Raw genomic sequence first — 27,303 nt, 5'->3', positions numbered from 1 at the left:
GACTGTGAGATACATCAGTCACGGCAAAACAGCAGACGTGTTTGACGTGGTCTCATTCTCAGCCTTGCAAAGTATAGTGAGAAAAGCTCACGGATCCAGCCACCAACGCCACGCTCTGAAGGGGACAATTTGACTCGATTAATGAGCACTCAGCACTTCGACTTCGAGGGTAGGCCGTCCTCACTTTCACCGAGTTGGGCCATGGCGAAATAGCCCTTGTTCTCTACCACACCCCGGTCTTTGACGACAGCTGTATATTTGATGACCCACTGAGGTTCAATGTTACCCTTTAGTCCTGGTTCCGAGTCCGGTGAGTCAGGGTTGGAGGCTAGAATATGTGCACCTCCATCACCTGGTCCTAGAAGCTCACGAGTGGTGCCACATGGAAGGATATCCATGCAATCATTGTGCGTCAACAGCTCGATATTGTTATTCTTGGCGTACATGATCAGAGTCTTTGGCACCACGCAGCAGTCTTTCACATTGATCTGATCAACTGTCGGCCGCACGGAAACCTCCGGTAAGAATTTGTCGAGCCTGTCAGAGCTGAACTCGGAGAGACCCAGCTGAGATATTATGCCACGAGAATGGTAGTCCTCTAACACTTTCCACGACTTGACTTGTGCATCTAGACCTTGCGAGTCATCGCTGTCAGCACTGGCACTCTCATCTTCGGACATCTCTTCTTCGCCATCGTCATCTGCATCGAAACTGACTCCTGGAAAGCTAACTATTAGAAGATCAACACTCTGAACTCCGAGCTCTTTCAGAACCAGATCGATAGCCTCTCTTGTATGTTTACATCTTCTTGAAGCCGGGATGCCTGGCAGATAAAAAAGTTTGACAGTAATGTCATACGATTCTCGTGGCTCGGACAGAGTCTGAGGTCGCAAAACCGGAACAAAGAGAGTGTTGTCTTCCTGCGTTGTCCACTGCTTGTATGCATTTGAGGGATTGTTTGATGAGGAGAAATGATGCTGATAGAGTGAGAAGTTGGCGCGCAAGCCATTCACGAGCTCGACATTAGATTTCGAATAGATTGGTCGGCGCATGACAGACTGCCCAGAGGACATAACATTACTGTTGAACTCATGAGTCAGACATTAGATACAAATCCTCACTGTTCCTTACGATGTAGACAATATGAGTTTCATGTTCGCAGCCATTGTTTAGTTGTAGATTAGATTCCCTTGGTGTTGACCTTCACTGTCGCTTCTGAAGAAGATCAATCACGACTCAGGTAAATTCGGACGTATTAGTTTGCTGCTCGAGTAACGTCAGTGGTGTTTGAGCGCAATGTCGGAAGCGCGCCTATTCTTCGGCTGTGAGGGGTGCTTGCCAACCAGCGCTGTGTGGTGGGTAATTTCCGAATTTTTTGACTGCAACCTTGCTTGTTCTGACTGCGCACACTGTGTTTCTGCAACACTTGCACACGACTAATATGGCTATCAAGTAATGCTCTCTGAGAGGATTGGTTGACAGGACACTGCTAACACGAATATATAGTTATCTCATCCTCCTCTCGAGGCAGGGCAAAGTGGTTCGTTGACGCCTTCGGTCGCCCACCTTCCTGCTCGATGAGGGATTGAGCTGATTCAGTCCTTGAACATAGAGATTAGCAAAATGGTTCATTACTCTGTCTCCTAAGGACAAGGCCAAAATCATCAAAGATGTCTCCCAACTCGTTCTTTCCAGACGCACTCGGATGTGCAATTTTCTTGAATACAAAGGTTGCTCTCACTTTGCCTGAAATGCTTTCAATGTTCCATTTTTGCTGACATCTTGACTCAACAACAGACACTAAAGTGGTCTATCGTCGCTATGCTTCCTTGTTCTTCATCGCCGGCTGCGCCTCTACCGATAATGAATTGATCACTCTTGAAATCGTGCACCGATACGTCGAGCAGATGGACAAATACTACGGCAATGTTTGCGAGCTAGACATCATCTTCAACTTTCAAAAAGCATACTTCATACTTGACGAGCTCATCTTGGCTGGTGAGATGCAAGAAAGTAGCAAGAAAAATGTGCTTCGAGTCATCAGTCAGCAAGACAGTTTGGAAGACATGGAGGTAAGCATTACATTTACACTTGATACTCCCTCAACCTGCACCCACCGCGTGAAATGTCTGTGACCCATTCCATTGACACCAACTAATCATTTCTATTCTGCACCAACAGGTCGAGGAGGAAGTTACTAAAATTATGTAACCCCTTCTACCATTGGACGTCCGTATCCTCAGCCGCTAGATCAGACCCCCCGAAGTTGACTTACGAATATTACTAACATGATATCTTTGGCTATTCAGGCAGAAGAGGTCGTCCAAAACCTAAAGGCTGCTGGTTTCATCTGAGATTGGTAACAATTGCAAGAACGACGATTACAAAAATTTCTTGTGGTGATACGAAGTTGCCATGAAGTATCACAAACGGGCAGCATTACACGTTCACGATTCCAGCAATGAGGAACACTCACCATTGACCACGTCCAATCAGGTGATCTGATGCAGAAGCTGAATAGTTCGGGACAATTAAAAAGATACGTCCTGGATGGAACTGACCTGGTTGCGTTTTGCAAGGAGTATGGGAGTTGCTCTTGATGTGAAATCGAGATAGACTGAATTGAGTGCTAAGCTTCGGCTACCTCGTTCACAAAGCAGCCATTGACGGGTTGAATGCATTGCACGTGAACCAGAATCGGCGAGCAACACCTTGTCCATGCCTCATCGTCTTTTGTCAGTTGGTCATGTTACGACCAATCGAGCAGCCGCGTGGCAAGCTCTCACGTGACCAAATCAGGGTCCACAGCTGGCGCAGCTGGCCAACTTCAACAACTTCCCCTCTCAAGGCCGACAACACCACAACTTCTACCACAGACAATGATATCGATACAGACTGCATTCTTCTGCTAGGCGACATCGCCTGGCTACGAGTTTTACAGCAGAGCCGTTTCTGCAGCCAGCTTGGACATCTCCACCACTGTAATAACCTGAAGTCAGACGAAACCGACAGGACGCACAGGCAGCGACGAACACAGAGTCGTCCTTACCTGAAGGCTTGCCTTGCCGAATATCACGAAGCCGAGTACAAGCCCTTATTAATGGGATCGGCATCCGCCCTCAGCCGAGCCATACAACATACGAAGATCTTGCGACAATCAGCAACATTTTATTGCTTTCGTTTCTATTTTTCACAATGAAGGTATGTATCAACCTCCAAAATCAGGGCCCACATTAGTCGGATGCAGAGAGAAGTACGTCAGAATATTGACTTCTCGACCGACGCGGTTTCCACGTACGCGACACTGCAGCATGACGACCAAAGTGGCCTGGAACTCCTGAAATATGCGATTTGGCTAACGCAAGACAGTTCGTCGCGCTCCGAGATTTCGACGTTGTAACCTCCTCGCTCAACCTCACGACACCTGACTTGTACGTATTGGGCGGATGTGATCTGTACACGACTAAGGCGGCAGGAGGGGACAAGAAACTTTACAAGAACATTGAAAATGACCTCGAAGCGCAGTATGCATCAGATCTACAATTCTCGCGGAGTTTGTCTCCACCTCAGAAAAATGCTATGGCGCAGTCTCTCAACTTGGAACGCAGAAGTGCATTCGGTAACCTTGGGGCAGTAAGTGCACGACGTATCTATGCGTATCTGATAGCAACCCTCAACGCTAGTCATCCAGACTACGACTTCTCACTCGTGCTCAGACCCTCCGACTTCAAACGCGAAAAGAGCCTTAGAAAGGTCATGAACACTTTCGACACAACCATGTTCAACTTGCGACCGAGACCAGTATCTTCGTACGTGCCCAAGTCTCCTCTCCATTCTGGCTCCGCGTACCCACCTAACAGCGCGCCACAGTGGGGTCCAGGTATGTGGAGGCTGATAGACCAGCAGATGAGCCTGAAAGAATGTATGATATACAGTTATGCTCCTGAAGAGTTTGATCCTTTTGAGGACGATGAGGCTGGACACATGTGGTCGATGAACTACTTCTTCTTTAATAAGATTAGGAAACGAGTATGCTATTTGTACCTACGTGGCATCAGCATATTGGCGTCGCAGGACGGCACGGAGACACCACTCCGCACCCCAATCAAAGATAAGCGGAACATTGATGATGCTTCAGATGGTTGGCTCTCATCTTCGACGAATGGTGCGAGCAAAAGAGTTCGTTATTGGTTCGGCGATCGAGAGACCGTCCAAATTAACGACTACGCTTATACTGTCAACAATGTGTTGAGCTCATCAATGCCGATAGAGTCTCCTGAGAGCTTCTCACCACCAAAGCGGCCTGTCGTCGACGATTTTGATCAATATGTGCTAAGTGACGAAGAGACGAGAAGTGCTCGGAGCCACAGCACGTTACGAGGTGTGAGTGAGGAAATTGTTGGACCTATCGATGTTTGAAGGTGTGACTGCGATGAGGATGTCTTTGGACTTCTGTTTTGAACATTGCCCGAGGTCTCGGTCTCGGTTTCTGGATTGGTCTGTTGTTATGATACCCACTAATGCTGGCGTTTCTGGTCAGTAGGAGTGACCAGGAAAAGCCAAATTTTTTGCTATACTTGGGTATAGTTGGTGATGGAGTCGACTTGAGTTTTCACACATTAGGGTGATGAAGTGGGTGACAGGCGCAATATTCTTAACAGCAACTTACGATTTATAGCTTTATGTAGTGCTAACAGGCTGAATCATATTGACCTCCGACTTCCTTACCTCATAGAAATTTCTACACGACAATTAGGCGGTCGCTGATCACATTGATAGCTATGTATGCTTCAAGACTTCTCACAGAGCACATCCGATCCGTAGAAATCTAGGACCTGCAACAATTAGCGTACTCGGTATGCGGATGGATACTTACTACGTGAGACAAACTCATTCAAGTACACCTGTACAGACATCTCTCGACTCTTCAAGACTAGCGTACCAGTATTCTGGTACTTTGAGGCAGTTTTCCGTCATGTCTATGACGATCTTGAAGTAGGAGTCTGGGACCAGGCTGAGGCTGAGGCTATGGTTAGGAAGGATGGTGGAGGTGTATCGAGAGGACCTGTACGAATTGAATGGCATAAAAGCAGGTTCAGCTCGCTGCCATTGTTTCATTGAAGGGACTTGACATACGAGAGAGTGGTATTACCAATATTGACATCGATTCCTGACCAGTGCCTTGAGCTTCCTGGTTAAGAAGAAGAAGAAGGAGGAGGAAACAAAAACAACAATGACGCTGCCAATGGATCAAATGCCTTGCACCAGCAGCCCATACCGATCACGCGAACAATGGAACATAACCCTAGAAACCATCAGAGAGGATAGAACATGGAGTACCATACCACCCAACTACATGCCAATATGTCGCCAGGACGCATTTAGAGCGCATGTGTGGGAGCATCACCAACGTCCACCGCAATTTGATCTCGAAGCTGCTGTTCGCCTAGAACCAGATGTCGTTCCCCTGTACCGAAGACCGACGTGGGTCCCGCATTCGGCGGTATCTGATAAGATGGTGTCGAAGAAGGGTAATAAAGTGTGGAGATGCTGGGCTCGGGCGACGAATCCGTTTAGGAAGTTTGAGAGACCGACGAGGTCAGTGGTTGCTCAGAATTGGTAGTAATGCGTACTGTCTTGTGAGAGAAGCTAATTGTTTGTAGGTTTTCGTTAGACTAGCTTGCGCTTGAGCCAACCGTGGAAGCTTTCAAATAAGGTGGAGTCGTCGCCTTGTAACCAGCGGAGCACAAGAGTTGTTGATGGGGTGGTATCGTCGGAAGATTGAGCTGTGAGAGCTTGCTTGAAGGTAATCTTGAAGACGAATTTCGGTTCGATGTCGTCTTCTCCATCCGTGTTGTCAGCGTTGTCCTTGGACTCAATAGAGGACTCGACAAAGGGCTTGACACGGTCGTCTACAGCCAATTTTTTCTGTTTCCGCCGAGCATGTCGACTCCAAACATCGCCAATCATGCTTCTACCAATACCAGCTTGCAGGTTCTGACGCCATTGCCATTCCATACCTTGCAGTTTTGGGATTTCCACATTGATCTTCTGGATGGTATCTGGCAGATCAATCGACAGGGAAAGCTCGAGTTCTGTCGGAAATGGTAGGTATTTCTTCTCAACAACATCTGTACCTCTTGCAACAGACAGAGAGGGTCGGAGTGTAGTCCAGCTCCACGCAACACACCAACGACGAGTTTTTTGGCCTTGTACAAATTCTGTGACAGCATAATTCGTACAGTCTATCTCATGCAATTTGTCGATGATAGCAGTGACAGAGCTCAGCTTGCCAAGCATGCTGCTGAACCATTGTATCCTGACCCGATTTTCTGGCAATGTCGATTCCTGGACAATTCGACCCACAAAGGTGACTTCACCGCCAGGACAGATCATCTCAACAGGCGCGCCGGTACAGGCTGAGTTCGGAGGCCTCGCTTTCTGCTTGGCTAAGGACTGGAGCTCGGCCTCGGACGTGTAAAAGGGTGGATTCGTGAGCAAGATATCGATTCTGGATCAGATTGTGTCAGTCGTACATCCTTGGTTTCCATATGTTTTGCAATACATACCTGTCAAACCGTTCTAGTTGAGTAGAGGGAATGATGTTTTGACTCTCAGGATCTGAACCGAGTATCTTAATTCTTCTATCCATGCCATTCGAAATGATGTTTTGGTTCGCAAAACCCCGAGATAAACTGTCTATTTCTGTCGCAAGAAAACGCCATTCTGGTCTCTGACGACACGCAAGCAGTGGGTAGATGGATGATGCCCCAGTACCACTTCTAAAATTAGCGATATAGTAAAGAAGTATAACCAATGCTTACATATCCAGACCTATCACTTTTCGTTGAGGGTCATAGCTGTTGCTATAGTTGTCCTGTGTTGAGTCAAGCAGTCTCTGCACAAACAATATGTAGTTAAACCTTTATTCGTGTCAGTAACCACAACCCAGAACTTGGCCAGCGCTCACCTGTTGGGCACCTGACCAAAGGTCAGCGCAAATCATAACATGAGTGATTCATAAGAACGCACTGGCGGGCATAGTCTATTTTCTGGTAACGATAATGTAAGGTCGAAGTCGCGATGGAGAAGTGCCTTGGTAAGCTGTCTTGTTCAGTTGAGCAAAGACTGTAGTCGCAAATCAGAAGAAGTATCTATACCTGACGGATTCGGGGTCACTGAAGTCCAGCTGACCGTTCTGTTTGAGTCTACACTGTTGTAAGCCATTTGTTCAAAGTTTAGGCAATATATAAACACCTCTTGGCGAAGTCTGGATATTGCAAAGCTAGAGCAGTGAAATCAACTTCGTGATCATAGATATCAGACTGGGCGGGCATTTTTGGTGCCGCTTGTAGTACTGTTATTCACATGTGGACTGAAAGAACGAAACAAGGCCAGTGGATCGTGGAGAAATGGCAGGTTGAGGCCCGAGGTCACGTGCAGACATCCCTCTTCTTAAGTGATGCAGGATAAGTGAAGGTATGTCTTAAACGTAGCTTCCAAAAGATCGAGTGCCAAACGCCTCCGTGACTGATGCTCTAGGCCGTGCAACGCCTGGTCAAATACCTGCTCATTCCATCGTGAATGTCGTGCATTGAGGGGCCACAAGCCGCCACGCTCACGAGAAATCCTCCTCCTCTTTCTGGATATTCTCCTTCACCCTCAGCAATAGAGTTGTCTTCCATTTGTCTAGCTTGCTGAGCTGGTCAAACATAAAGAGTTTGTCAGTAAACCCATCCTGGTCGCCTTGGTCAACTGCCTCAACTAAGTCATTGAGCAGCATATTTTCTCTTGTACTCTGGAAAGTGTGATCCATCTCTGTATATTGTTGTAGTGCTCTCTTTGTAGCGACTATGTCATTAGCTGCCAAATGGCAGATACCAGCCTTCATAAAATAGTCCTTTACAGACCATTTCATCAGGTTGCTGCTAATGCTGGACTTTGCGACAGCCTCGAACTTCTGTATGGCGGTCTGGTAATCTCCTTCCAACGCCGCCAGATCTGCAACTTTCAAGTAAAGCTTGTTGGCCAATGCTTCGGCATTGTCGCTCTCGAACCACTGTGCTGCAAGGTCGTATGCCTGTAAAGCTGATTTCTGATCTCCTATCTCCACCTCGTAGACCTCTGCCAGATTCTGCTGATGTGTTGCTGCTCTTCGAAAGTTGCCAGACGACGTGTAGTGCTGAATAGCCTGTTGTAGGACTCTAACGGCATCCTGCGGAGAGTCTTTTCGGTAGACCTTGAAGCATTCGGTTAAGGTATTGGCCATGTCGCCAGGCTCGTTGAGCTTGTCGCGCTGAATTGCAGCGGCTTTTTCGAAGGCTTGTCCTGCCTCATGGTCTGAAATGAATAGTTAGCGGAAGGTCCAGGGCTGCCGTACACGACCCTACTTTGTTTCTGAACCCTAAATGCGTTCGCTGCTTGAGTATAGAGATCTGCAGCATTCTCCCACTTCTCTGTACGACCACCAAAGAAACTGAAGCCACCAGTTGCACCAGATGCGGCTTTGTCTGCCTTCTGCAACAGTGCTCGTGGATCAACTGCCATGATCCTGGTTCGGTGAAGGGAGCCGATCGAAATTTGCTTGACTGATTATGAGTCACAAAGGAGAACTTCAGTTCTATAGGTGAAGATGTATGTTGTTCAAGCTTGAGGGAAACAAGTTCTAATAGTGGCCCCCGTTCCGTAGTTCTGTAGTAGGTGTCTCTTCACCTAAAGTTGAGTTGCGACAACCTCGTCATGGTGGGCCTGGTTGGAACTCCAGGCTTCTGCACATGCCTTGACGCCCCGGGGTTCAAGGGTCGGAATCGACAGCCTGAGGCACCTAAAGATGCTGTTTCCCTTCGGTCTCGTCTCTTAGGTCACGCTCCTCTGGTGTCTATAGGTATCCAGCATGACCACGACACTATGTTCCAGAAGACGGGTCCTAGCATACGGCGCATCATTTGGGGAACCAATATCAAGGATTCTAATTATGTTCAGAGAGGGCCTGTACAGATAAAGCCCGAAATTGAGGCAATGCTTGCGCAGCCATCATGGTCAGTCAGGTCTCTTTTACCACCTGAGAGCAGCACTACGGACCCAAGGGTGTCCAGGGAGCAGCTACATCATCTTCTCAAGTTGTCTGCTTTGCCACGACCGAAGTCGAAAGCGGAGGAGACCAAAATGCTCCAAACGCTTGATTCGCAAATACATTTTGTGAAGGAAATGCAGAAGATAGACACGACCAATATCGAGCCCCTGATCGCGATACGCGACGAGACAGCAGAATATGTTGATGAGCAGAAGATCACATTAGAGACACTTCGACCATACTTGGAACAAGAGGAGAAGGTCGGGACCAATGGCACTGTTCGGAGGCGCAAACCTACAAAAATGATTGCAAGCAGTGGTTGGGATCCATTCGAGCTAGGAGACGGTAAAGAGACACGAAAGAAGGGCAAGTTCTTCTTCGTGAGGAAAGAGAAGGCTCCAGAAAACACATCCGGATGAACTATTACGATCGACTCTGCCACCAACTAGCTGCCATACCCTTCCTCGTACGTTGCTGCTCCAGCTTCCATCGTTCATCCCACCCGGGCTCAATATCTTGGTCTTTCAAGGCACTAATTTCGAGGTCTCTCTGTTTGCGGAGCAGGACAATGTCGGTGCTTTCGTGACCCCTACGAGGTCTCTCGTAACATGATAGGTTCAAAACAGGCCGGTCATCCAAGTGGTTTCTGACCTTACCACGATTGACCAGCCAGTCATCCGTGTTCATAAAGTCTAATTGGATCACATGATTTTCAATACCGGCGTATACGGTCCTGGAGCTAGGTGAAGGAGACGATAAGCTGTAAATGCTACCACGATATCTTGGGAGCCTAGCGTTATTCTGTCGCCCTGGTAGTGGTTGCCATGGCTGCGTCGCACGATGTACAGTTAAGGCCAAGAATATGTTCAACCCACGAGCAGATCGAGATGAAGATTGGCCTGAAGGCGTCGAAACTGCGCCGTTTTTCGAGCTAGTCGGTGGCTCGATCGGTCTTGTTTGCCTATAGCTGTACACCTGACCGTCCATCCTCATATCAAATACTTTCAGGCAGGCATTTTGGTGACTACCTGCAAGGAAACGTTCCTGGCCGATTGTCAACAAGGAGAAGATCTGACCATCGTCCACTGCGTCTGCGAACGCACGAACAGGATTGTTTCCACTGCGTAGATCGTAGAGCCGTACAAGTCCATCTGACCAACCAGAAAGTAGGAGTGGCGACCCACGATCGGGGTTGTCGGTCACATTCGCCAGACAATTTGCACCAATTCGACCTGTCGGAGCTTTCGTGGCTGTGGTATACGCTGAGAATATCTGCAGCGCAGCGATTGGCACGGATTCCAGGCCTGAAGGAGAGATATCGAATATCTCGATCGGTGCTTGCTGAAGCCCCTCCAGATGTTGTGTGGCTACTGCTAGTCTGTCCTCAGACATGAACTTCGCACATCTCTTGCGCTGCTTTGTGGTCGACACGACTTCCACCGGAACAATCTTGTCAGCCTGCATTGTTTCTTTTGAAGTATGCACTGGAAACAGCTGTACGGCCTTGGAATCGCAAACAGCGAGTAGAGGATCTACAGCCTGATTCACGTCTACGCAGTCAAGCGTGGTATCGGCTTTGACAACGTATTTCGAGGCTGGAACCCAATTGTCTTTCTCAGGCATGGCATTGAGCAGTGCAATTTCTCGATTTGCCCGTCGAATGAGAATAGATTCGCCAAATCTGTTCCTATTCTGTCGTGGTCGAAGCAGGTGCAGATCCAAGATATCAGTGTGCGGATTGGCATCATCTGGGATACTGTATGATGACCATTTGACGTCTTTACCCTTCGTGGTGCGAAGTCTCAAACGTCCTGCTGCTCCCCAAGCTAATACTTCTCTACCACCCTCAGCGGCAGAAGTATTGTAGCTGTCGATGACTGGCATGAAGCCGAAATGATGGCCTCTGTGAACCGGAACGAGAGTTGATCCATCGTCACGTGGCGGCGCGCATTCTCTGGCAATGAAGGCCCTTCTGTCGAAAGCTCGGGCGCGAGAAGCCAGATTAAAGGCCGTCTCTCTCCAGGGTGGGTCTGCACCTATGCTAGGAAACTGTCTTTGCGCGAAGGTGTGCCATATGCTGTTCTCTCCTTTCTTGATAACATCGTGTAACTTCTGGCATGTTTGAGACAGATTAGTGATTGCAGATGCCGTAGGCAAGTGGCTAAGTATTTGTTCGATCAGCTCTGGTGGCAGCTGATCCATCCTTGAGATCTTGATTGAAACAGTGTACCCGGTTGTGGTTCTAAAGCTGGCGTGCTTGTACCAGGCAGTCTCGCCTGCCTTGCCGCAGAAGAAGTTGTCGAATGAGCGATGAACGTCATCCTCCGCACAAATTAGGAAGGTCAGCCTTCTCGCTGCCTATCACCTCTGACTTACAAGCACACAGATTTGCTACAAAACGATGTCCATGCGTCTTAGATTACACCATCTTCGTCAGCTAGCTTGAAGAACCAGCACTTGGAAAGAATAGCTGAAACCCAAGAGGAGGAATGTCGATTTGTAAGACCATGTCCTTAATTTGTGCTGAAGTCTAGGCTGTGGCTGCCCGACACCAGGCTTGCGTTGTCCCATCAAGGACCAAAACTACAGGCGTATCACGAGCTTGCCTACTACTTTTCCTTCCCAGAGTGACTGTAGTGCCTCCTCAGCTTTGTCGAAAGCATAAACAGTGTCTATGATATCGCTGAGGTCCATACGCGTTGCAGACAACGCTGCGCAAAGATCTTCCATGTCGAACTTCGATCCAGCATTAATGCCCCTGTCACAATTAGTATTAATGATTGCTAGTAGGGAGGAGCTGCATACCTCAATGTTATTCTTCTATCGATGATTGTCGATATAAAGTCTTTGAGGTCTTCCGGCTTCTGCTTGCCGAGATACCCGACTTGACTCACAATCCCACCACGTCGCGTACACATCATACTCCTGACCAACGACGAAGCCCCGCCATTTTCCACGACGAGATCTACACCAATTCCATCCGTGAGTTCTAGGACTTCTTCATGCCATTCGGGGTTCCTGTCATAGTTGACAGTTGATATCGGCGGAGTTGGAAAGAGCTGCTTCATCTTCTCGAGCTTTTCGTCGCTCGAGGAACTTAAAATGACTCTCAGACCTGCAGCTCGAGCAAGTTTCAGTGCCCAACTGCTGACACCGCCAGTACCTCGTGGAAAATTAGCTGGAGAATCTCCATCCTAGGGACTTGGATGTATACCTTGAATCAACACACTTTTACCAATCCCAACACCTCTGAGTGCAGCCCAAGCTGTTACGCCTGCGCAAGGAATCAGGCAAGCACTCTCCCAATCCAAGTAAGTAGGCAATTTGCCAAAAATCTCTTCATCGTACATGATATAGCTCGCCAGCACTCCATCTTCATTCGCCGCAAGCCAGGACCGTCCTGTTGATCGTTCAGTGATGTACTCCGTGTCGATGACGGGGGCTACACGATCTCCAACCTTCAAGGACTTCACTTTGTCGCCAACCGCAATGACTTCTCCAGCTGCGTCATTGCAGATAATGCCGTTCGGCGTCACAGGCCACGGGTTCCCACCGTTTGAAATGTTGGCGTCTCTGTAGTTAAGAGATACAGCATGAACTTTGACCAGAACGCCCGTCGGATCCAAAGGTAGTTGTACAGGCTCATTGACGAGCTTCAGTTTTGGTGTGCCAGGCGTGAAATCATCGGTACGTCGGTATGCTTGACGGTGCGTAACCTGGGTATTGGCCATTTCTGCTTTTTTCCAGCCTTGGGAGTGCTCACGAATGAAGTTCTTTGTCTTCACCACGGATGGTGGAACGTAGAAGGTTCGGAGACGTTTAGTGCAGCTGTGTGATCAAAAAGGTCTTCTTCCTGCCAAATCATCCTTAGTAATCTGTGTCTGGCTCAGACTTCTACAGAAAGGCAAAGTGGATATTGTATGGCGAACAGTAGGCCCAATGCGGCAGGAGTTGTGAGATCAAGATCCTATTGGCTGATCTCCATCATGAGCATGATACCATCGAGAAGCTCTCGAGTGAACATATCGGTATGCATGGATTCTCATTTGCTGTAATTACGTTTATCGTTGAGGTGGTCTCGATTGCGGTCCATAGCACACAGAGCCGCAATATTGCGGAAGCGATAGGTGTTCGCTGTAATAGCCTATATGGCCATAACTCGAATCAATACAACTTCTTACTTCTTCGAATCGATGTTCTGTTCTTCAAACAGCTTCGGGTAAGAAATGCTTGAACTAAAGATCTCTCGTATAGACGTTTTCCAGGTCACCTTGCCATACAAAGGAGGAGTCTATCGTCTCTCTGGCGGTCGTGAATACACAACTTTTGATGCCACGATCGTTCGTATAACTACTCAAAATGGATTGGAAGGCTGGGGAGAAAGCACTCCGTTTGGTTCGACATATGTGGCGTCTCACGCTCTTGGTGTTCGTGCAGGTATTGCTGAAATCGCACCGAAGCTGATAGGATTAGACCCTCGAAGAGTTGATCGCATCAACGATGCTATGGACGCCGCGCTGATCGGTCATGAACATGCTAAGACAGCACTGGATGTTGCTTGCTGGGACATTTTCGGCAAATCCGCAGACATGCCAGTATGCGAGCTTCTTGGTGGTCGTACCAATCTCAGAATGCCGGTAATTTCCTCGATTTATGTGGGAGAGCCAGAAGACATGCGTAGGCGTGTCGCGGAGCACCGAAGCCGTGGATATTTAGGACATTCTGTTAAGATCGAGGGAGAGCCTGTAAGAGACGCGCTTCGCATCGCCGCAAGCCTTGCTGATCAGCGACCCGAAGAGTTCTTCATTGTCGATGCTAATGGCGGCCTTACCGTTGAGACCGCATTACGCATGTTGAGGTTGCTGCCTAAAGGGTTAGATTTCGTTTTGGAAGCACCTTGTCCAACATGGCGGGAGTGCATCTCCCTACGACGCAGAACAGACGTGCCCATTATCTTCGATGAACTTGCAATAAGCGACGCATCCATATTGCAGCTTATTGCTGATGACGCTGCAGATGGAATAGGCTTCAAGATCTCGAAGAATGGTGGCTTGACCAAGGGTCGTCGCCAGCGGGACATCTGTGTGGCCGCAGGTTACACTTTCAGTGTCCAGGACACCACCGGCTCAGACATCGCTTTTGCAGCTATTGTGCACCTTGCTCAGACCGTTCCGGAGCGCTACCTACGCTGTGTTCTCGAAAGTCGTGACATGGTCAGCTACAAGACAGCTGATGGAGCGTTTAACGTTCATGAAGGTCGAATCACAGCCCCAACTACAGCGGGTCTGGGAATTGAGCCGCGCATGGACGTATTAGGCCAGCCTGTCGCGACTTACCTCGGGCTTGAGAGTGCTGAACAAAAATAGCAGTGCAGCGCGAAACGCCATTGGAGACTCGCACTTTACTCAAGAGTTCGCAGTTGGCATTCATAGAAGTATTCCAACAGCAGAGTTTAACCAGTGCAGAAGCTGTGGTGCGTGGTAACCCTGTAATTGTGGCAGGTCATAGTTGTTTTCCCCTCATATTAGCCAGTCTCAATGGTCCTGACCTTCGTTTTCGATATCCGAGGGCGTCAATTGACCGTTATAAAGCAGGCCAATGGTGGAGGAGCTCTCATGGCTGGATATCGGTGTTCTGCACCCCTACATCCAATCTTTGCAATCTTCACGTCGTAACTCAAGAACCTATCACACTCAAGCTAGTATGGAAAAGTTTACCGCATAGAGGTAAATGGAGACAGGCTCAAGTTGAATGACTTTCAGGAAGGTGGGCAGGAAGCCTCGATTGTGGTTACTACGGTAAAAGCAGCCGACTGCCAAGACCTGAGATAGCAACGCCGTTGTGTCTGCTGAACTTCGCCGTCATTGATCTCTAATCCTTGATATGTGCTCTAGCACAACTTGCTTCAAGCAAGGACTGCGTTACAATGAATTGTGTGCTTGAATTCCGATACATTTTCCTACTGATATGACCTCTAACAAGCGATCGTATGTGCCTAAAACTAGAGGCAAGCTCGCCCAGTGACGCGGGATCATCATACGTTTCTAATCAACCATCTCAGGCTGCTACGAGTGCTCGCAACGCCGTATACATTGCGACAATTCGCGACCTGCCTGCTCCAAATGTACTAATAAAGGTATTAGATGCAGTGGCTACGGCGTGCGGTATCGATTCAGCACGGACGTTCAGGTGAGCAAAAAGCCCACGCTGACGCATGGACCTAGCTACAGTCAGCCATCGAACCACAATCACTTATACTCAGGATCGGACGGGGCCGTTAATCTGATTGATGGTCACGAATCAACCACAGACGTTGAGCTTCTTGTCAGAGATTCGGGTCATCCAATCGCCACGTGCAGCGAAATCCTCGAGCCTGCCACAGCAATTGTCCATGATGACGAATTACTTGACAATGATGTCCATGCCATGAATCAATCTTTGCAATACCATGCGGACATAAGAGTTACAATTCCCGGTGATCTTGCACTTAGTTCTAGACAACCATGGAAACAGTATTTACTCAATTACTGTAAGCTCGGCACCTAAAGTTTGAGTCATGCTAATCCATCAGTCTCTGAGACTATTGCTACGAAAATGGTCGCAGTGGATGATCACCGCAACAAGTGGCGCTACCTTGTTGTCCCTATCGCACAGCAAGATGAACTGGTGGAAGACACCGTCCTATCCACCGCAGCATTTCACTTCGCCATGAATGTTAGTGATCAGGCTCTTGAGCCAATTGTTATTTACCACAAGGCGATTCGTAATTTGCGGAAAAGACAGGACCTAAATTCTCAAGATATATTTGGACAACAATCAATATTGCTGTCACTACTTGTGCTCTTAGTTTCAGCTGTGGTCAGCGGCTCATCCGACTTTCGTACTATTTTTGGTCTTATCGAGACCTGCCTACATAGTCTAAATGGAGAAGAAGGCATCTTACACGGCGAGCTTGGGACTTTTATAATCCGTCAAATCCGCAAGTATGTTCTCAGTATCGAAAAGGAACTACAACTGACGCTATAGGTATCGAGGATATGTATCGCCGCTCCTTGGTCCCGGGCAGGGAGTCAGAAGATTAAGTCAATCGGTTGCCAAGCCCTATACAAGTGACGGATGGGAGGACATTAGTGTCAATTGTCAACTTTATCCTCACTTCGAGAACGCTTGGTCGATCATCTATGCCTTGAACGAGCAAGCATGTAACATATACGTTTCCCGTGCTTTAGCTAATCCGGGAAGTCCTTCGCGCATCGATTTGGTGACAGAATTCATCAACACTTTGAAGCGCCTACCTCCAGACTCACCTGGGCTGTATATGGTGCCCTGGACGATTTTCCTGGTTGCTGCTGAGGCGCCTGAGCCTGATCAACGTCAATTCTTGGAGGGTGTCTTGCTAAATCATTACAAGCGTAATGGCTTCGCTAATTTACCCGTAGCGCTTCGATTCTTGCAGAAAGTATGGTCGAACCAGACGTACTGGAACTGGGCTCAAGCACTTACCGAGCTCCCAGTCTTTGTTGTTTAGCTCTCCTTACTTGAGCACTAAAGAAACGGACATGGCATTGATGGGAGTCGCATGATGAACTCTCCGAGATGAGAGCAATACACGCTTCAAAGGGAGACTATCACATTACTTCTCAATAGGACTTCAACTTAAGGATTCGGGAGCGAGGATCGTAATGTGTCAAGATCTTCCATAGTGTCTTTGTAGAGTCTCAATTGAGATTCTTGAGCAATGTCGTTATTAGGAACTATATAGAAATGTTTCTGATAAAGATAGAATGCTCAGGTCAACCGATGTAGCAAAGACTCCCCAGCTATGGTACTAACCTACCAGAGTTAGGCACGTCGCGCCTTGGCAAGTCCTCCCACGCCTCGTTAACGCGTGCCTTCGTGTTCAACTTCTCGAATGCTGATAGTTAACTATGATCTCAACTTGCGGCTTCATAGACTCTCGATCAATTTAGATCACATCGTCATACAGCAGCCATGGGACACTATGACTGCAATCATCAAGCCCATCGAGGCGAAATCTGTGCACCAGATCCAGTCTGGCCAGGTCATCGTTGATTTGTGCTCTGTTGTGAAGGAATTAGTCGAAAATGCGCTCGATGCTGAAGCAAGTTCGATCGAAGTGCGCCTCAAGAACTATGGTTTAGACGCTATTGAGGTCCAGGACAATGGTATTGGAATTGCCGAAGCGAACTACGAAGGACTTGCACTAAAACATTATACATCTAAACTATCAACTTTTGATGACTTATCGCAGCTGAATACCTTTGGCTTCCGGGGAGAGGCGCTTTCGTCCTTGTCTGCCCTGTCTACGTTGACGGTAGTAACTGCAGAAGCTCATGAAGTGCCGAAAGGAAATAGACTCGAATTCGAGGTCTCCGGTAAGCTGAAATCTACTACATTCACAGCTGCACAGAAAGGTACTACGGTGTCAGTGGAGAATCTCTTCTCAAGGCTTCCTGTGCGGCAGAAAGAATTGAGCAAGAACATCAAGAGAGAATATGGCAAAGTCGTGGGTCTGCTGCAAGCTTACGCTTGCATCTCAACTAAGGTCAAATTCACGATAAAAAATGCCATGTCTAAAGGTCATAGTTCGGTTGTTTTCTCGACGAAGGGAAACGCGACAATCCGAGAGAACATTGCGAATATCTATAGCGCCAAAATGTTGTCGCAACTTGTCGAACTTGACCTTGAGCTCGATCTTCCACCAACTGCAGTGCAGCCCGGCAGCCATGTTGGCTCTGGAACGAAGGTCAATGTCATTGGCCATATTTCGAAACCTGTCTTTGGCGAAGGACGACAGACACCAGATCGTCAGATGTTCTTCGTAAATGGTAGACCGTGCGGTCTGCCTCAGTTTGGCAAAGCAATCAACGAAACCTACAAATCCTACAACGTGTCGCAGTCACCGTTCATATGTGCAGATTTCCGTATGGACACGAATAGTTACGATGTGAATGTTTCGCCTGACAAAAGGACTATTTTCTTGCATAACGCCTCTGCACTTACGGATCGACTCAAAGAAGAACTTACCAAGAAATTTGATGACATCGAGCATACTGTACCACAATCTCAGCTTCAAAACATAAAGCTGCCTTCCTTTCGTCAATTGACAGTATCGAGGGCTTCCTCTAAGGATGAAGATGCTAGCATTCCATCTTTTTCAAGAACTTCAACTATGTCTCTCGAGCCCGACGGTGTAGCTCGAGGTCCTGAAGATGTCCGGTGGGGAGACCAGGCCCTGGAAGACGTCGGGGCTAGCCCCGGAAGTCTGCTGAGAACACATTTTCAGGGTATTACGAGCACAAGGGAAGAGGAACCACGGATGAGAAAAGCCCCTAATCCGGCGAAGGCTCAGCAGGCCCAGGAGAAGCAGGCTGAAAGGATTGCAAAGCCATTAAGGGAGCAACGACTAGTATTGAATGGTGTCGATGAGTATGATGATGTTCGAGAGCTTAATGTATCCAGACTTACAGCTGAAGCCACAGACGAAGAGGAAGAAGAAGAAGAAGAAAGTGTAGCCGATGTTCATGTTCGTGACTTCAATGCCAGGATACTGTCGCAACAAGCTAAAAATCCGGAACACAGCATGATTCCATCACGTACTGGAACACTCCAGGAAGAGCGCATCCAGGACGTTGGCGTTGTACGGAATGCGTTCGACAGGATGCGCCCAAGGCGAACGTCCCCTGAGCTTGCCACCATCACGATTGGTGATAGAGTCATAACCAGAATGGTAGGCACTCCAAAATCCAATGTCCACTCACCTACCAGCAGAGACGACACTATAGTGAGCAAACCTTTGTCACAATTCTCGCAAAGCCTGCGCAAATTCAACCCAAGCTTTAAAGACGATAATGAAGATGCAGTTGGAGGCACAATACTCGACCTGCAGGATGAGAACACAGAATTAGAGGATGGAGACAAATCTGACGAGAGAGACCCTGTCGAAAACAGGTACGAATCCGTGGGTACAACGCTCGATAGATCCTCGTCCACTCCGCTGAACAGAAACACTGCCAATGTACACCCTACTGAGTCACAATCAGTCGCTCAAGAAAGGACGAAGAACATCGAAGAGAATGCTGGCAGAACACAAGAGGAATATCGAGTTGCGGAATTGATACGCCTAGCAGAAAGTACAAGTTATGTTAACAGCAAGGAACAACACAGGCGAGCAGCTCAAGCATTCAAAGGAAGCTCCAAGGACATGACCACAAATTTGGTTGCAACATTGGATACAGACATCGACGAATTAAGAAAGCAAGCGATAGTACTGAGCAACGAAACTCGCGCCAGAAAAAGTTTACCTTGGATTGCCTCTAACGACGAGCACCATAACGTAGGAGACGAAGAACGTCTCTCCCTCACCATCTCCAAGTCCGACTTCGCCAAAATGCACGTCGCAGGTCAATTCAACCTAGGCTTCATCATCGCCCTCCGCCACAAAAACGCCCACACGCACGACAACGCAGCAAGGCAGAAAAAGGACGAGCTATTCATCATCGACCAACACGCTTCCGACGAGAAATACAATTTCGAGAGACTACAAGCAGAGACAGTAGTCAGTAATCAGAGGTTAGTGCATCCAGTTACACTAGACCTAACCGCAGTCGAGGAAGAGATCGTGCTAGAGAATAGTGCAGCCCTGCAACAGAACGGGTTCATCATCGAGACAGATACATCAGGCGACTCGCAGGTCGGACGGAGATGTCAATTGCTCAGTTTGCCGTTGAGCAAAGAAGTCACGTTCAACACCAAGGACCTCGAAGAGCTTATTCATTTGCTTTCCGAGAGCCATATCACAGCAGATTCGCGGTACGTGCCCCGACCCAGCAAGGTGCGCAAGATGTTTGCAATGCGAGCTTGTAGGTCTAGTATCATGATTGGGAAGACGTTGTCGATGAGGCAGATGAGGGCGGTGCTTGAGCATATGGGGAGGATTGATAAGCCGTGGAACTGTCCTCATGGTCGGCCGACAATGCGGCATTTGATCAGCTTGAATGATCTGGATGGGAGGATGTGGGAGGAAGGAGATGGACTTGTTGATGAGGCGGAGGAGTCTGCAAGACGTACGTCCGATGCGTTGATGTGGCAGAGATATCTTGCATAACTGAGATAGAGTACACAGCGTGCATATAATATGTATCTGTACATTTTTCTTATCGACATATATGCTTGAATGTGATGATTATCGCTAAACTCGAGGAGTGGTAAAAGACCATTTGCGACGCTTTTGATGGCTGACTAGACTTCGTCCAGAAACTGGGACTCAAGAAGCGAAGCTTCAGCTACTCCCGAGAACAATTCAGGAAATAATGCTTCCCGTGAGTCGTCACCACATCCAAATCCGAAGCCCTCGGACTGCAATGCTGGGTTCTACCAAAAGAAAGTGCCTGCTCTATTCGTCTGAGCACAGCTTCGCTTTGAGAAAGAGCAGGCTCGGCCATCGCCCAATAGGTGCGGTGAGTGGCAATGTCATTCGTGTCCTGCCGCTACTCATACTGAACAAACACGACGCCGACATCGCCTTGTCTATCTTCAGAGATGCTCTCGTATATGCTCAAGACAATGTGAGGCTTACCACAGACCGAGGTACAGCATGAATGTGGGTTGACAAGCATTGTACCAACATTGAAAGTCTCACTGCGCATATGTCGAAAGAACTTTACTCACTAGTCGTATTCGGAAAGATGAATCGAAGCGGTGAATCACTTTGTTGGTCGCATTGTTGCGTCGAGATGTCTGTAAACCTTTAGCACGATTGCAGGACTTACATGCCTTTGCCTTCACTGTCGGACCATGTGCGCCAGCTGGACGATGACTGCTCAACAGGTATGCTCTATCTTCATTGAGAGCGTTATAGAAAGAGGTGCAAAGATCTTTGTTTTTGGTACTCCAAAGATGAGCACCTCAAGTTCAAGTTGTGCATCCCGAATAATAGCCCCACGCCCTGGCAGGGCGGTTGCTCGTCAAGCGTGAACGTCGTCATACCTTCCACTCTGAGCTACAGGCCTTCCATGTCCCTATGGTGATGAGGTTACTGGCCTGAGATAACACCTGTCGCCAAAAAGAGAAAGTAGAACGAGGTTCTCACTTGACTGATAACCGCCCTGCCAGGGTCTGCTCGCGTTCTGTAGGTTGAAGTTCGGGCTGCAGTGTCCAGATTTGTGCCTACCTCGGCTCAAAGACATTTGTGCATGCATGCCGCACGCCCGGAAAGATTAACGGAACATCGCGGTGAGCTCTGTCCAGTTCGAGTCAACTTGAGTCTTTACCAAGCTCGGGGACTAGTAAGCCCATTTGCGCTGCGAAGGCCAGCTCTGCAGCCATCAACGGCTTTCAGTGCGACTACCGCAACCGCGGCTCAGCCCATCCAGTCACTTCACACAAGATTCTGTGCTTGGTGACGTTAGTCAAAACTCTCGCGTTTCCAGCTTCAGCTTCCTACCATTGCGGGTGTAATGTTGTCGCTACTCAGGCCAACTTCTACCTCACTGTCAGGTTTGAGTCGAGCTTCAAGAACACCAAGGACATCACAGGTATGGCATCGAATGTGAATCGTTGATGTAGAACTAATCGCAGGTAGCTTCTCAAAATGGCTCCCATGCAGAAAAGAAAGTTTACTGGCAAGTCCTTTAAGTCGGAAGAGGGTAAGAAGCTGCTGTGTTGACTCGAAGACTGTGCTAAGGTTGTTACAGCATACAAGGAAGACCACTCCAAGGGCAAGATGCTGCGTTTTGAGGACTCCTTGCCTCGACTGCCAGTTCCAACTCTTGCCGAAACGTGTCAAAGATACCTCAAATCGATACACCCTCTGTTATCCAAGGAAGAGTATGCTGCTTCAGAAGATGCAGTCGCCAAGTTCGAACAACAAGCAGCATCGTTACAGGACCGCTTAGTCGAGAAAGCCGAAAAGCCAGAAGTGAAGAACTGGATAGCAGACTGGTGGAACGAAGCTGCCTACCTAGCCTACAAGGACCCTATCGTGCCATACGTATCCTACTTCTACTCTTTCCGTGACGATCGAAAGCGCCGAAACCCTGCAAAACGAGCTGCGGCTATAGTCACTGGTGCGCTCGAATTTCAAAAAGAGGTGGTATCAGGCACACTTGAGCCCGAATATATGCGTAAGAAGCCAATGGCCATGTCCAGTTACATCTACATGTTCAATACCTCCAGAGTAGCTGCCGAACCTGCCGACTACCCAATTCAGTATCCACCTGCCGAGAATCAACACATAATAGCTATACGACACAACCAATTCTGGAAGATACCGACACACGTCGATGGCAAAGTACTCAACACCTCCGAACTCGAACAACAGTTCACCAAAGTATACAAAGCAGCACAAACCTCCCCTCCCATTGGTAGCTTGACCTCTTTGCCTCGAGATCAAGGTGCCAAGGCTCGTGCTAACCTACTCAATGCCTCTTCGAACAATGCTGCTGCTTTGAAGGAGATAGAAGCCGCCTCATTCGTAATATGTCTCGATGCTGCTAACCCAGTAACACTCGAGGAACGAGCCCGTGCATATTGGCATGGAGATGGCGCAAACAGATGGTACGACAAGCCGGTGCAGTTCATTGTGAACGACAACGGTACGGCGGGTTTCATGGGTGAGCATTCAATGATGGACGGCACACCCACTCATCGATTGTGCGACACTGTGAACGCTCTCATTGTCAACGAAAAACTAGACTTCAATAATCCAACCATCCGCAGCACAATACCTGATCCCACGACCGTCAAGTTCGATCTCGATGATCAAGTCATCAAGGACGTTTCATCGGCCCAGCAGCAGTTCGGAACCGTCATTGCTGCTCATGAACTCCGAGTCCAGGCATACCAGGGCTATGGAAAGGGTATGATAAAGAAGTTCAAGTGCAGTCCTGATGCCTATGTGCAGATGATCATCCAGCTCGCTTACCACAAGATGTATGGCAAGAACAGACCTACTTATGAGTCAGCAGCGACGAGGAAGTATCAATTGGGACGAACAGAGACCACGCGAACAGTCTCCAACGAATCTGTAGCGTTTTGTGATGCTATGGCAAACCCCGAAATCGGCCGTGAGGAGTGTGAGCAAATGTTCAGAAAAGCCGTGGAAGCACATGTCAAGTATACACAGCTTGCTTCTGACGGCTATGGTGTTGATCGACACTTGTTTGGCTTGAAGAAATGCCTTAAGGACGGCGAGGAAGTCCCAGATCTATACAAGGATCCTGCTTACACATACTCGTCCTCGTGGTTCATCTCTAGCTCGCAACTGAGTTCAGAGTACTTCAACGGTTACGGTTGGAGTCAAGTCATCGACGGTGGCTGGGGTATTGCATATATGATCAACGAGAATAGGTAAGCTCTCTTACACCATGGATATTGGACGACTAGCTAACAAAACATCACAGCATCCAATTTAACGTAGTCTCGAAACACCTCGGATCGGAGAGAATGTCGCACTACCTGAACGAGGCTGCTGGTGATATCAGGGACGTTCTCCTTCCTAGCTTGGATACCAGCAAGTCAAGCAAACTGTAAATTACACGAAGAAGATAAGGTTGTTCGAAGTTGAATCCAATTTGTGCCAGAATACTATACAATAGCATGATAGAATTTTTGGAAACCATTGCCTCGTGTCTCCCGGGTTCTGCACACCCTATCCGCTTCGTGACAGTCCTTGACATTCAGCGACTAATATTCTGCATATTTATACACACTCAGTTTCACTTCTTCACCACCCTCTCTTCAATCTACCCATCTACACAACAGGCGTCCTCGCCCCCCTCTTCCTCCTCATCATATTAGTAACATTACTCCTACTCGCCACACCCAACCTATGTACCATCGCCCTCCTCTCCCAAACACTACTCGTCCCATCCGCCACCCTCAACAACTCCTTCGCTACCCTCTCGCTCAACCGGATCTCTCTCCTCCCATCCGCCGCATTCAAAATCCACTGTATCGCCGTCCTGCGTCTCTGCCTGACACCTAGCGGTACAGGAATCGGCAAACTCTGTCCACCGCCCGCGAGACCTTTCTGTTGTCGGATCTTGACGAGAGGGGAGACAGAGTCGATGAGGGTGGTAAGGTATTCGACGGGGTGGAGGGGGAGAGCGGAGCGGGGAATACGGGTTGGGGAGAGGCCGGTTGTGTCGTTGACGGAGGAGGGGGGTGCGAGAGGGGAGGGAGCGGGACGGTAGCCTTGGGTTGGGTGAGTGGGTTGGAGGCGTTGGGTTGAGCCTGTGTCGCTTAGTTGGAGGGTTCGTTGAGGGAAGGCTGGATTGGGTTGCGGCGCGGGCGCGGTTTGGAGGAAGGTGAGGATTTCGGACATGTTCTACGGAGAAGCAGGGTTAGCTTTGGTAATTTCCAGGAAAGACTAGTGTGAAATGGGAGGGGGGACAGAGAAGCAGTTTGGCTGAGGAGGGTCAAGGAAATGTGCTGTGCTCCGTTTTCTTTCTTGCTATGTACTGCTTTTTAGTGCCATTGCTTTTCACGGCTTTTTTCGACATGTGCTTTTCGTTTTGATTGGAGCTTGAACTATTCACCCACCTTCTGCGCAACACTGAGCTTCCCATCCTTCATCAAACTCTTTGTGACCTGCTCAACGACCGGGTCGTATCTTCTTTTCAAGTGGTCCAGTCTGGAAATACTGTTAATTTCCGGTAGAGGAAACTTGTGACCAGGCCCGGCATCAGGGTAATCCATGCCTCGAATCATGCCGTTGGCGATGATTTGAGATTCCGGCTGTTGGGTGGTTTGGAGTTCTGCTGCGGGTCGTCGAGCGCTGGTACTGTATGATCGTTTCTGTTGGCCGTCCTTCATCTCTTGCTTGAGGACTTGGGGTGCGTTCTTTTGTGCGTCTTTATCGCGTGAGAGCATCTGGAAATATATCAGTATTGGTCCCTCTTTATAGTAGCTATGAATTTGGGAGCATACCTCTTGGACTGGTGTGCCTTGAGAGATATCAGGTGGTGTGTTGCCCATGGATTTGTCCATTGCTGCTTGCTCCTCGGTCACATGTGGAAGTTGGCTCTCGTTCGCGCCATGTTCACCGTCTGGTAGTGGTGATGTCTTTTGCTCATCGCTTGCAAAACGCCTCTGTGTGATCAGAGCAAGCTGCGGCTTCGAGATTTGAGGTCTGATTCTATACGCGATCTCGCTGACGGGGCGCACGAGAGTCCTGTGCGACACCATGATGCTATGTTTCGTTTTAGGTGGTGGATGTAGTAGCTTCAGGTTGTTGCGATCACGGTCATGGAAATTGTGATGCAAACTCGGCAAACCGAACCGTGTGATTGGCCGTGATCTATCATTTCGATACACTGCTTCGTGCGGCCATTAAAAATGCAAGCTCTTCCTCCTCACTCTTGATCGCCAAAAAGTCGGCCTGGAACGAGCCTTGCAAGCGTGACATGCCTATCTATACAAGGAACATTCTATATAAATATCGAAATGATATCTAGATTTCAAGTATTTTCACTTAAGAATAAGTCGTCGTGTCCAGTCTGATGATATAGGAGCGAACGAGATCCAATCCTGTTTTCTCAACGAATGCTTTCCGTCTCTTCAACCTCATCAATATTCACGCCCTGGCACCACCCCTCGAGCACTTTACTCCCTCCAAGAACACCTGCCTTTGATCCAATGCCATTACTGCGACCCTTGCTTTTGCCAGCCCAAATCTCGAAGAACTTTACAGTTTGATCACAGCATGCAATGATGAGACTTCCCTCTTCTTCAGTACGGCTTGCCCAGGTTTCACCTTCACCTCGTCCAGCAGCAATTGATTTTGACCTTCGACGTGGCTTAGTAGTATCAGCTGATCGTTGAGGCCACAAATTACTTCTCTCTTCCGTAGATACTGCTGACGTGGTTGCAAGCTGGCCAGCTTCCGGTATTGTAGTCGCCTCACGAGCTTGAAGTGCCTGCTAAGCCTGGAAACCCCCACCATCTTCGTCCTCTTCGTCCTCTTTGACCTCTGGTGCAGCGTCATTTGGACCTCCAGGGTACGGGATAGCCCAAAGAGCTCTTCCAATCTCTCCGTTTGCCTTACGCTCCCAAGGTATGCTAACCACACAATCACAACTTGGCCAAGCAAAAACGGCAATCCTGACATCATGCTCTGGTTGGGCGTAGCCAAACGTTGCGACAATCTCCCGCCTAGTATGGCTCCAGGATAGACTTGTGACCTGTGCAAAGACGTTGATGACAGCTAATGTCGAACCAGACTCGGTGTGATGAAAGTGAATCTGCCGATCATTACTGCCACCACTAGTTGCAAGTAGTGTAGGCTGCCATGGGGCGTAAGCGATTGCCTTTACAGCTGCTGAGTGATAGAGAGCTTTTCTGTGTAGCATGGAACGACCAGGGATACCGGGATTTGCAAGCCTGTTGTCGAGATTGTGTGAAATTCTCGATTTTACTGCAGGCGAGAAGCTTGAGTCGGTGGTGCGCAAATTTCTCGAAACCCTCTCTGTGGGCCTGCCTCTATCTTCGTCTCGTTGAGTACTGTCAGGCGGTGTCAAGATGTCTAAGGCTGTGATTGTCGGGTCCGACATGCCGAAAAGCTCAAGCCTACTGTGCTGATCGACGATGTATGAAGTACTACCTGAGCTTACACGTCGCTGAGGAGACTGAGGAGGCGTCAGATAACCTTTAGCAAGGACGTCGAGCTCTCTGCTGTTAGCTCCTTCATGGTGGACATTGTTGTCCATAATCGCATTCCCTTCAAGCTCTGAACCGACTTCGTCGGTCATGAAAAGGAGTGCGGTATTATCATTGCCACCGCTGACGAAGGTCTTGCCATCTGGTGACCAAGCCAATCCACATATGTTTTGTGAATGAGCATCCAACTTTGTGATTAACATCATATAGCCAGCTCCAAAATCGGGCCAGTACACGGCATAGTAGTACAGACAACCACAGTCATCTCCTACAAGTAGATCTTCGCACCATACCAGACCAGGCTGCTCTGGTACTCGTCGTTGGCTGAGGATAGGTCTCCAGGCCAAGGAGCAAGCAGCCCATGGAAGGGATAATTCAAAGCGAGCTTTCTGCTCGAATAAACTCCATAATGTAACATGACCACTGCTTCGAGCTACAGCTAATATGGCTTTGCCTCCGACATGTGAGGAGAACGCCAATGCACTAACGTAGTTGGTGGCTCTGACTGGGGCTAGCGGAGGGTATTTCACACCATTCTGCTCGGTCCATAG

General features: G+C 48.6%; 12 protein-coding genes across 12 annotated transcripts; 7 read left to right on the top strand and 5 right to left on the bottom strand.

Annotated features, from left to right (window-relative positions):
- Positions 1–149: 149 nt before the first annotated feature.
- Positions 150–1,166, bottom strand: LTR64_000444 (uncharacterized protein; the record flags this gene model as incomplete). The annotated part of the gene is made up of 2 exons (XM_064894829.1): positions 150–1,080; positions 1,132–1,166. 2 exons carry the CDS (start codon positions 1,164–1,166, stop codon positions 150–152), a joined length of 966 nt encoding a protein of 321 aa, XP_064757516.1.
- A 504-nt stretch (positions 1,167–1,670) lies between these two features.
- On the top strand, positions 1,671–2,211 carry AP1S2 (AP-1 complex subunit sigma-2; the record flags this gene model as incomplete). The annotated part of the gene is made up of 3 exons (XM_064894828.1): positions 1,671–1,707; positions 1,798–2,072; positions 2,182–2,211. 3 exons carry the CDS (start codon positions 1,671–1,673, stop codon positions 2,209–2,211), a joined length of 342 nt encoding a protein of 113 aa, XP_064757515.1.
- Positions 2,212–3,195: 984 nt separating this feature from the next.
- Positions 3,196–4,419, top strand: MAF1 (RNA polymerase III-inhibiting protein maf1; the record flags this gene model as incomplete). Its single annotated transcript, XM_064894827.1, has 2 exons — positions 3,196–3,201; positions 3,370–4,419. 2 exons carry the CDS (start codon positions 3,196–3,198, stop codon positions 4,417–4,419), a joined length of 1,056 nt encoding a protein of 351 aa, XP_064757514.1.
- A 1,251-nt stretch (positions 4,420–5,670) lies between these two features.
- Positions 5,671–6,652, bottom strand: LTR64_000441 (uncharacterized protein; the record flags this gene model as incomplete). Its single annotated transcript, XM_064894826.1, has 2 exons — positions 5,671–6,511; positions 6,570–6,652. 2 exons carry the CDS (start codon positions 6,650–6,652, stop codon positions 5,671–5,673), a joined length of 924 nt encoding a protein of 307 aa, XP_064757513.1.
- Positions 6,653–7,618: 966 nt separating this feature from the next.
- Positions 7,619–8,547, bottom strand: SEC17 (vesicular-fusion protein S17; the record flags this gene model as incomplete). The annotated part of the gene is made up of 2 exons (XM_064894825.1): positions 7,619–8,340; positions 8,391–8,547. The coding sequence occupies 2 exons, from the start codon at positions 8,545–8,547 to the stop codon at positions 7,619–7,621; spliced, it is 879 nt and encodes a 292-aa protein (XP_064757512.1).
- A 192-nt stretch (positions 8,548–8,739) lies between these two features.
- Positions 8,740–9,492, top strand: LTR64_000439 (uncharacterized protein; the record flags this gene model as incomplete). Its single annotated transcript, XM_064894824.1, has 1 exon — positions 8,740–9,492. The coding sequence occupies one exon, from the start codon at positions 8,740–8,742 to the stop codon at positions 9,490–9,492; it is 753 nt and encodes a 250-aa protein (XP_064757511.1).
- A 4-nt stretch (positions 9,493–9,496) lies between these two features.
- LTR64_000438 (uncharacterized protein) lies at positions 9,497–12,804 on the bottom strand (the record flags this gene model as incomplete). Its single annotated transcript, XM_064894823.1, has 5 exons — positions 9,497–11,395; positions 11,450–11,464; positions 11,684–11,831; positions 11,879–12,188; positions 12,288–12,804. 5 exons carry the CDS (start codon positions 12,802–12,804, stop codon positions 9,497–9,499), a joined length of 2,889 nt encoding a protein of 962 aa, XP_064757510.1.
- Positions 12,805–13,103: 299 nt separating this feature from the next.
- LTR64_000437 (uncharacterized protein) lies at positions 13,104–14,439 on the top strand (the record flags this gene model as incomplete). Its single annotated transcript, XM_064894822.1, has 2 exons — positions 13,104–13,292; positions 13,339–14,439. 2 exons carry the CDS (start codon positions 13,104–13,106, stop codon positions 14,437–14,439), a joined length of 1,290 nt encoding a protein of 429 aa, XP_064757509.1.
- Positions 14,440–15,781: 1,342 nt separating this feature from the next.
- On the top strand, positions 15,782–16,601 carry LTR64_000436 (uncharacterized protein; the record flags this gene model as incomplete). The annotated part of the gene is made up of 2 exons (XM_064894821.1): positions 15,782–16,056; positions 16,100–16,601. 2 exons carry the CDS (start codon positions 15,782–15,784, stop codon positions 16,599–16,601), a joined length of 777 nt encoding a protein of 258 aa, XP_064757508.1.
- Positions 16,602–17,075: 474 nt separating this feature from the next.
- Positions 17,076–20,201, top strand: PMS1 (ATP-binding mismatch repair protein; the record flags this gene model as incomplete). Its single annotated transcript, XM_064894820.1, has 2 exons — positions 17,076–17,469; positions 17,497–20,201. 2 exons carry the CDS (start codon positions 17,076–17,078, stop codon positions 20,199–20,201), a joined length of 3,099 nt encoding a protein of 1,032 aa, XP_064757507.1.
- A 1,485-nt stretch (positions 20,202–21,686) lies between these two features.
- On the top strand, positions 21,687–23,626 carry CAT2 (Carnitine O-acetyltransferase mitochondrial; the record flags this gene model as incomplete). Its single annotated transcript, XM_064894819.1, has 3 exons — positions 21,687–21,741; positions 21,790–23,443; positions 23,497–23,626. 3 exons carry the CDS (start codon positions 21,687–21,689, stop codon positions 23,624–23,626), a joined length of 1,839 nt encoding a protein of 612 aa, XP_064757506.1.
- Positions 23,627–23,846: 220 nt separating this feature from the next.
- Positions 23,847–25,282, bottom strand: LTR64_000433 (uncharacterized protein; the record flags this gene model as incomplete). Its single annotated transcript, XM_064894818.1, has 3 exons — positions 23,847–24,422; positions 24,638–24,967; positions 25,025–25,282. 3 exons carry the CDS (start codon positions 25,280–25,282, stop codon positions 23,847–23,849), a joined length of 1,164 nt encoding a protein of 387 aa, XP_064757505.1.
- Between the last annotated feature and the right edge of the window lie 2,021 nt (positions 25,283–27,303).

Source organism: Lithohypha guttulata (genome assembly GCF_036872675.1).
Source record: "Lithohypha guttulata strain CCFEE 5908 chromosome Unknown scaffold_1, whole genome shotgun sequence".
Taxonomy (NCBI): Eukaryota; Fungi; Ascomycota; class Eurotiomycetes; order Chaetothyriales; family Trichomeriaceae; genus Lithohypha; species Lithohypha guttulata.
This window is presented reverse-complemented; position numbering and strand designations above follow the sequence as displayed.